General features: G+C 40.6%; 1 protein-coding gene across 1 annotated transcript; it reads left to right on the top strand.

Annotated features, from left to right (window-relative positions):
* Positions 1-1,042: 1,042 nt before the first annotated feature.
* Positions 1,043-7,915, top strand: LOC124804895. Its single transcript, XM_047265268.1, has 6 exons — positions 1,043-1,093; positions 2,377-2,484; positions 3,791-3,927; positions 6,087-6,151; positions 6,337-6,420; positions 7,744-7,915. Exons 2-6 carry the CDS (start codon positions 2,377-2,379, stop codon positions 7,866-7,868), a joined length of 519 nt encoding a protein of 172 aa, XP_047121224.1. The 5' UTR covers positions 1,043-1,093; the 3' UTR covers positions 7,869-7,915.
* Positions 7,916-9,763: the final 1,848 nt, after the last annotated feature.

The raw sequence follows: 9,763 nt of genomic DNA, 5'->3' as shown, positions 1-9,763 counted from the left end.
GTTTTTAGAGGTATGCATTAATTTGTGAGGTAAGAAATTAATTAAAGATAATTAATAAATGAAAGATGAACTACAGTCATGATATACATAGAAAATATCCATGTATGAAATGTGATGCTACGCTCTGCTCTAGATTTCACCTGAGGACTAATTTACTCATCCCGTACTTGTGGGAACTAAACATATACACGCAACATGACATGAGTCCGGTAATTTTTTTTTTTAAACGTGAGGAACTTGTAACTAGAGATGCAGCAAATATTTACCATTTATGAGCTGCAATATACATACAGAATATTTGTGCATAGTTATGGTTGAAATGGCTCTGAGCACTATGGGATTTAACTTCTAAGGTCATCAGTCCCCAAGAACTTAGAACTACTTAAACCTAACTAACCTAAGGACAGCACACACATCCATGCCCGAGGCAGGATTCGAACCTGCGACCGTAGCGGTCGCGCAGTTTCAGACTGTAGCGCCTAGAACCTCTCGGTCACTCCGAACACCTGTGGAGAGTTACAGTAGGACATAATTATAGCATTCTGAATCAAAGTGTTGTAATAAAAAGTAGTATAAAAGAATTTAAAGTGCCACCGAACTATTCCTTCAGTTATTTCTCTATGAAATGTCGCTGATGGCCACCGTTACGACAATGCAGTGAGAAGTAATCACAATTAAAAAGCAAGAAACAACCACCTACCTGAAACACTACTCCAGGTTTGGAGAGAGCAATTTATTTTTTTATATTATATTGGCATTTCGTAGGTACGAGGTAAGAATCAAGCAATAATGTAAAGTCTTTTTGGTAGCAATAAGAATGACACCTAACGTCGCTTATTGGCGGTAATGGCTCGTTCGAGAAGTGTTAATAGTAGATATTGAAGGTCACAGCTGTCCATATCTGACTATTCCGCGAAACAGGCATACAGATAAACAAATATTAAATTAATTACGTAAGAGCCTCGTTTGACGCATCCTCATCAGTATGTTCAGCTGGTAGTATTGTGTGGCCGTAGTGAGAAAGTTTGTAGCGTTTGTATAAAAAGACGTTGAGGCTCTCACAGAGTATCATTCGAAAGAGCAATCGTTAGCAGTAAGTAGCTATTCTTATACATCGTCTATGCTCCTTTCTTGTATTTCATTTTGCGTTTTGTAGCTGCCTCCATTACCTCCCAAACAATAACCTCACTGTCAACAAAATACTATAAATTTCCTCACTAAAAATTGGCAAAAATAGATTATTTCCGTGTCCTGCTTAAGTTGAAGGTCGAAGCTAAGTTGCAGAAACAAGAGCTAGAATTTGAAAGGAAACTCGACTCGCCTCCATTATAGGGTTATTTCCCTTTAGTCAGAGTGAACTCGTGTTGCATTATGGGCTGGGAGACTCCCTAAGGGGATGTGCAGGTGCCTGATTGGAAACACTCTCCAACGTCGCTTGCAACGGCGACATTTCTTCGTGAAGAGTGAATGCTGCGTCTGAAGTGTACATGCCTAGTGCATTTGACAGTGAATAGTGCCTGTAGCGTTTTGAGTCATCTTTGTTTTGATGACGGAAAGACAGAAAATGGAGAGGATGCAATCCTGTGTGGGCATGGAGTTTATTCTTTTAGATTATCACCAATTGGGAGCTCGAGCTTAGCGTCCATATACGACGGACGATTCGTCATAGCGTCCCATGTTGATTCCACATGAGGCACTGAAGAGGTTTGAAATTTAACGCAGGACGCTTCCGCGAAGTCTGATGATCAGTCATTGTCTCCTCTTCCCACTTCTGACCCATAAACTGGCGACGAGGGCTTCTTGCACGTCAACCAGGATTCGAACCTTTCATTCCGGATCGAATGGTATCGCAAAGTCAAGATTTAGAAACGACAATATTTTTTCCCTGAACCGTTGAAAGATTTATTCACGATCGCTGTTTCGCCCTACTGTGCCATTATCAAGTGATAGTTGTAACAATTTATATGACCTCAAGACTAGTTCATATTTCAAAATATGTACTGTTGTCAAAAATTTATTAAAATTATTTGACAATGGCATTATAGGCCGAAACTGCAATGGTTTGTTGTCATTTAGAAATTATTGTAGGACTGGAAAGCAAAGGCATGCCATATAGACCTTGGCTACGGAAGCGGGTCTTTTTCAGAGGAAAGACTTGATAGTTTTGCTGTTGCAGCTATGTAGCTAGTTTCCGGCGCTTGCTTCATCGTTGACTTCCATAAGTCCATGTCGCCAGTGCTGGTCTTAGTCTCCTGTGTACTTGAAGAAGCAACGGTAGAAGTTATGGAGAATTAAACCACTTAAGGCTCACTCACCGACTCACTTTCCAGGAATACAGTACGCATTTCTAACACTTGACGGCTTTTTCTTGTGCAGATGATGGCTTCCTCCCTGCTGCTGGTACCTCTGTTCCTGGCTGGGGCAGTCCTGGCCAACACCTGCACGCTGCCCGACGCCTCCACAGAGACCTTCAGCGTCACCACGGTGAGTCCCCGACACCAGGCAGTCTGCGCCTGGTCAGATACAAAGTAACACTGTGCACGTTGTTCCCCTTATCTACACTAGTGTACCTTAATGTGGGGTCTGTGCTACCGACAAAGTACATCACTCACAGCGCACTGTCTCAATGCTCAGTATTTGGTTCGAATGCTGTTCTTCACTTTCTTCTGTGCCATTGACCATCCTATAGCGTCTCTTCCAGTTTGATTAAACTTTGACGTTGGTCTTGGTAGGCACTCACGTGCCATTTCTTTGATATGGTTCACCATTTTTTTTCTTGTAATGCCTGATCTGATTACCGCATCTAATTGCCTGCTGTTGTCCTCACATCTAGTTGCTGTCTTGTGTCTTCACTTCTCACTGTTCATGTTAACTTTAGTCCAATAAGTTGTCAGAGATTCCTCACCTGAACTGCTTCAATTCAATAACCTTCTCCTTGGAATGATGTTTTCATTGACATACAGAAGAACAGGCTTGGCCAACATGTGTGGTTTCAGTGTTACCTCTTTCCACATAACTCTGTCAAGATACATCCATACACAACCATTTACTTTTCTGTATTTTTTGTTAACCAGAACTGAATTAGTTTTGCAGATTGATATTTATACCCCAAGGTATTTAAACGAATTTTCTTGTTCTGTTATTGTTCATTATTTTTGCTCTTCGTGAATGTTTCACTTTCACTGCCATTATCTTTGTTTTGTTTACAGGCTATAAGTTTGCAAAAAGTTACTCAATGTAAACACTTATTCTCCTATAGCGCTTTCACTGTCTCCTAGGAGAACCTGGGCGTCCACAAATAAAATAGTGGTAACACGTTTGATCTTTCACAGCTGAATCTCCTTGGAGGTTTCAGAATTCCATTAATCGATTAGTCTGAAACTTAGTAGTTTCTCCGTGTCGACTGGTGAGAGACCACACACCTGTATTAGTCCCTGATTTACAATCAAAAACTCTTCGTCTATACTAGTTTTAGACTTTTCGAACAGTGACCTAATGGCACTCAACACATTCATAGTTCCATTCTAGTCCGTATTTCCACTGATTCATGCTTCCTATCTTATCGTAGGTCTTCCCATAGTGTGGGAGAAGTAAAAATTTAAACGAATGTCGCTTTTTTTCAAGACCTAGATTCGCGAAGGTTGCAACGTTCCTCTCGTAAAACTGTTTCTGCTTTTCGCCGGAGTTTCCTAGTAATGACACATGAATATTTTTTATAACGCTGTTCTACGTCCCTTAAAATCAACCGAGACTGTGTGACAAGTGCAGACGTGTTGTGTGTGGTCCGCAGGCCCACAAGAAGTGGTACCAGCAGTACCGCTACTCCTCAGCGGACCTGGACCCCCTGGGCTGCCTCATCCTCACACAGGACCCTGGCGAGGCTGCTAACCAGATGACGCTCAGCGGTGCCTTCAGCCAGGATCCATCGTGAGTACCTCCATACTGAATCAGTAGACAACGTCCATTGCTATGGCGACGGAAATCTCTATCTATTGACTCAAATAATGATTGAGTCTTCCTTACATTTAGCTCAATGGTTAAGCACCAGACTACAAGTCCAAAGCAGCTTCAGGGGCTGAATAAGTCTGTGTCCCTGATCGGAACTCAAACCCGAGGGCAAATGCTCAACCGAGTTGAGGCTCGTAGTGAACCTATCTAGACGGCTCAGTCTCTAAAGCATATGCCCGCGACAGGCAAAAAACTTTGGCGTACGTGTATCGGCCTGGCAATTCGTTTTAACCTGTCAGGAACTTTCACTTCATCGGACAATTCACATTCATTCTGGATACAGATCTGAATTTCGGTCTGCAGTCGGTCCTAGGACTTTTTATATCATTTACTGCTTCTATCACCTTCGGAAGCGTTGACTGTGACTGCGAGATCAAGCTGAACTGCAGGTCTCCCTATATCTCGATAACTTCAAAGGTCGGAACAACGCAAGACAAAACCACTCCCAACAGCACCATGAAAAGTAAATCGTTGAAGTTTTCAATGGTTCAGATTGTGGCCGTCATTATATATCTGAAAAACAAGCTGAAAATTGATATAAATGAAGGATTTTTATTTTAGAAGAAATAAATGCAGGATTAAATATATAATCGAATACAAGTTCCTTTGAGGCCAAGCCGTTGAAGACCTAAAATGATTTAGAAAAATGCGGGAAAACGTGTGTCAGAACATCACTTACAAAATTAATCGCTACTCCTAAAGAATATGATTCGTGTTTTGTCACGATATGACACGACATGAAAAATTTGGAGTAGGAATTAAAATCCATGGAGAATAAATAAAAACTTTGAGGTATGCCGATGACATTGTAGTTCTGTCAGAGACAGCAAAGGGCCTGGAAGAGAAGTTGAACGGAATGGGCAGTGTCTTCAAAGGAGAATATAAGATGAACATTAACAAATGCAAAACGAGAATAATGGAATGCAGTCTTATTAGATCGGGTGACGCTGAGGGAATTATATCAGGAAATGAGACACTTAAAGTAGTAGATGAGTTTTGCTACTTAGGGAGCAAAATAAGTGATGATGGTCGAAGTAGAGAGGGGATAAAATGTAGACTGCTAACGGCATGAAAAGCGTTTCTGAATGAGAGAAGTTCGTTAACATCGAGTATAGATTTAGGTGTCAGGGAGTCTTTTCTGTAGGTATTTGTATGGAGTGTAGCCATTTATGCATGTGAAACATGGACGAAAAATGGTTTAGACAAGAAGAGAATAGAAGCTTTCGAAATGTGGTGCTAAAGAAGAATGCTCAAGATTAGATGGGTAGATCACCCAAGTAACGAGAAGGTACTGCACAGAATTGGGGAGAAGAGGAATTTGTGGCGCAACTTAAATGGAAGAAAAGATCAATTGGGACGACATGTTCTGAGGCATCAACGAATCACCAAGTTAGTATTGGAGGGCAGCTTGGAGGGTAAAAATCGTAGAGGAAGTCCAAGAGATGAATACACCAAGCAAATTCAGAAGGTTGTAGGGTGCAGTAGTTACTCAGAGATGAAGAAGCTTGCCCGGGACAGGGTAGCATGGAGAGCTGCATCAAACCAGTCTCAGGACTGAAGACCACAACAACAACAAGCACAACAGCACGACATTTACGACAACTGAGAAATACTGACGACTGTCGAATATTGACAAACGAGAAATTACAAAAGTAACGTCATCATCATTTATGACGTAAAGTCTCCAGTCTCAACACTAAGGTGCAGACGCACGCTGACAACAGTAGAACTGACGTTTTTACTTCCTTTAATTAGCAAGTGTATTTCATCAGTAATCATCAGTTTGAGAAATGACTAATCTGATGGAAAGAATCATATAGAATACAGAATAATAATAGGAGTAGAAAACGAATTTTACCCAACAGGATAGGTTTTGAGACTTTCACCGACGGTTGTGGTGCAAATATTTAATTATGTGCCTACTTAAGGTGCGGTAGAATACCTATTAGAAAGGTCTTAGTTCGTTGTCTAAAATCAAAAAATCGTACCTTCTCCTGCATTCGCGTTACTGTAATACATATGTGTAAATATACTGTTTTATAGTGAAACTAAAGCTTGTTATGAACGCGTCGTTTCAGAGCTCCTGTCACCGCCGACGTCACTATCGATGGAAACAGACTTCACAGTACCTACTACGGCACGTGTGAGTACCTGTAATTTATTTCATCGCCAAGTAATCAGATACATTATTTATTGCTCTACAGTGATGAGACAAACTGAGAACATTTTTCTTACTTGTGTTCGTCTACGATAAATTTTTTGCTGTTTTGCAACTTGTTCCATAATCTTATAAATGAGTTACCTACCAGTTCGACACGTATGTTCCAGACGGTGAAATGTTGACTGCTGAACGTAACCTCGTCTATGGAAGCGCAGACATCTTCATCGAACACTTCTGCATGGAAAGTGGCGGTAAGCTGCACATTTATACCTCACGACTGCAGAAATCTTCTGTCATAAAGTTAGTGGTGCTGGTAAATGTTTCCAACATCACTCGAATTATTGCATAAGGAAACTGAAATTCACATCTGTCCCTAGTCAACAATATTCCCAGACTTACAGAACCTTTGGAACGAAAGCCTACGAAAGAAAAAAGCGTTTCCACAGTGTAATTCGTCTGTCAGTCAATTTGCTAGACCATATTTACAACCAGTAACCAGGGGTATCTGCTGTAATTATATGCTGCACAGCTGCAGGTGATGAAGGAAAAGTTTGACAGAAGTTCAGCATACAGCTGAGGGCTACATACGAAAAGAGTATTTTTGACGCTGTCACGTATATTTTTAGCGTAACAATGTGTCAGCACAAAACGCTACAAGCATTGAATCTGTATGATCAATGTGAAGGAGACTGTATTAAAAATTCTATTATTTTACCCTCACGTAGGCAGGTGTCCCGTATTAATTATTACGTTATTTTGTGCGATGAACTAAGTAGCATTACCTTTTCTTATGAATCCAGACACTGAAGATTACATGAGTGTTTTCTTACAGCTATATCCATACTCTAATCTGCCTTTCACTGCGTGACGGAGGGTTCTTTGCGTATCACTAACAGTTCTGCCTGTTCCTGTTCCATTCGCGAATGATGCGCGCTAAGAACGACCTTCTTTAAGCCTCCTTCTGAAATCGATTTTCCCTCTGCTATCACTATCATTATTCGATATTAAGAATGTAGCTTGAAGATATTCGTAGCCTTGAGACACATACTCATTTTTGTTGCGAATAGTGAAAATGGTTGCAGGGCTCATATAGTAAGACTTGCATGGAAGTTTTAATCAGCAGTGTACTGCGATAAATTACAGTGCTCCTCTGGACATACTTACATCAAGACTATACATTGAGGCTGTGCGTTTTGAACATCTGGACATCGTCTCTATTAAAACGTGATTCAGAAAACCAAGTGTGGAAATTTGACTCTGTAACATGTGTAAAGCATAGGTATTTTAGAGGGAGACGGGTGACAAAAATTAACTTTGGCAATCTAAACTCGATGTGGAAAGCAAAAAACTTAAACCCAATGGGGACAACAGGCTTAGATTTACGCGGATACATCTTGACAATGTTTTCAAATGCTGCTGTTAAGGTTCTCATGCTGTATGTAAGCTACATTATTGAAGTATGCATATTCCTTCTTTTTCTTTGTTCATGTTACCCGTTGCATAGCTTTAACTCATACTTAACATTCTATGGAAAAACAGGTGCAAGTGGCTTATTATTTTTCCAACTTTTTCAGATGAGATGACATTCATCTTCACCACTGCCGAGAATCCAAGTGACGATCTGGTCAACCAGATTTGGACTGAGGTCGACGCTCGCCCTGAAATCGACAGATCCAAATTCCAGAAAGTCAGTTGTTAACCGTTGTCGATCTCTGAACGTAAATAAAGCAACTTCAGTATAAACTATCACTGTGTTTAATTGTATTTCATACTCCTTACCTTTGCTGACGGTGTTTGGCATGTAAGTGTTGAACATTCGTTTCTGAAAGAGGATACTCTCCAAAGGAATGTATCGTCGATTAAGGATTTTTTATCATAATCTACACCTCGACATTGTAAATAAACTTGAAGGAGAGACAAGTTATTCGTGGTGTGGCCTCAGAGTTCGTGTAAATCTGAACCAGGTTGTACAGTACAACGCAGCTAACAGGAGTCGTCATCATATCATAAAACGACCAAATATACACACTTCTTTAGTTACTTGTCATTACTCTCATAGATCACACACTAGGAATTTCTAAAACTTGATATCGTAAAGTGTGGGAGATACGGAATGTATATCGTTTATTATGAATGTTAATGGTCTTGTACGCAAGGTGAAAACTAATTCTTTTTTATTAGCAGCCAACCTCAGATCATGCACACACTACAACTTGTTCCTAAATACAGTGTTAAGCACACTATCACCGTTAACAAGTGTAAAAAAGGATGGTTTCTCTTCAACAGAACCACTTTACTTTCTACTGATATAACTTTACATTATAATCAAGACCACAGCAATTGATAATGCACTAAGGAAGTTGGTGAAATTATGGAATCATAGAGACGTGGCATTTTTGAGAAACGTAATACACACTTGTGTATAACTTACAAAATAAATGAAACGAATATGTAGCCTGGTAGACGTGAGAGTGAGTTATAGCAACGAGTTATAATTTCTGAAATACGACATTACTTTTCTCTGTAATGGGGATGATGTTCTGAAACCACGGACATTACAGCTGAGATCAAATTTCTGTGTTTCAATTAGGGAGCTAGACATGTTCAGAGTTTTAGTCGTGGTTGCAACGTACTGTACATAAGTGGCTGTGTTCAGATATATGTTCTGGTAGCGGAATGTTCTATTAAATAAGCTGTTCAAACAAGTGGCCATTCTCCGGAAAGAACAACTAAATGCGTCATCTAAACGAGATACAGACGAGGCGGAAGTTGCTGTTGCCATTGAGCAGAAAGCTTTATAGGTGCGCTGCTTGAACTCCTCTGGAGTATTAAGGAGTAGCTCGCAGAATCCCCTCGATTTATCATCATGAGATTTTTTGATGTGGAGATTTCTAAAGAATCGTAATTATCTCCTACTCTGCAATCCCAATTTAATTTGAACTGGGCACCGAGAACCATCTGACAGAGGTATATTTCTCACAAAACACGGTTATGTCATCAGCAATGGACGTAGTGAAGTGTAATTTGCCACATGAGCACATCTCCAGATCCGTTGATGGGAAATTTTATTCACTCAATTACTCTATCAGCATCTGAAGAAGAGGGTGTAAGCCATCGTACTAGTTACAGAATATATTGAAAATAGTGGTGCTAAGGCATGTTTCAGTTTATAATATATTAATTAACTGAGTGTCCAGTGTTGCCTAAATACGTATTTATTCCAATATTCTATTAGTACATCTCCTCCTTCCCCTCTCTCTGTCCATCTCGCTTTGTCCCTTTCCCTCTGTCCATCTTCTCTTCCCCATCTCTCTACCATTTCCACGTCCCAAATCTCGCTGTCCATCTCCTCCTCCTCCTCCTCCTCCTCCTCCTCCTCCTCCTCCACCTCTCTATTTTTTTCTCCCCTCTATCTGTCCTTTCCTCCTTCTCGTCCATCTCATCCTCCCCATGTCCCTGTCCATCTCCTCCCCTTTCCTTTCACTGCCTTCTTCTCGTCCTCTCTCTCTGTTCATCTGCTTCTCTTTCCTTTATCTGGTACTCTTCTCCTCCCCTCTTTCCGTCCATCTCCTCTCCTCCTCCCCCTATGCAATC

Source organism: Schistocerca piceifrons, chromosome 7, assembly GCF_021461385.2.
Source record: "Schistocerca piceifrons isolate TAMUIC-IGC-003096 chromosome 7, iqSchPice1.1, whole genome shotgun sequence".
Taxonomy (NCBI): domain Eukaryota; kingdom Metazoa; phylum Arthropoda; class Insecta; order Orthoptera; family Acrididae; genus Schistocerca; species Schistocerca piceifrons.
The sequence above is the reverse complement of the archived record's forward strand: the minus strand, read 5'-3'. Positions and strand labels throughout refer to the sequence as shown.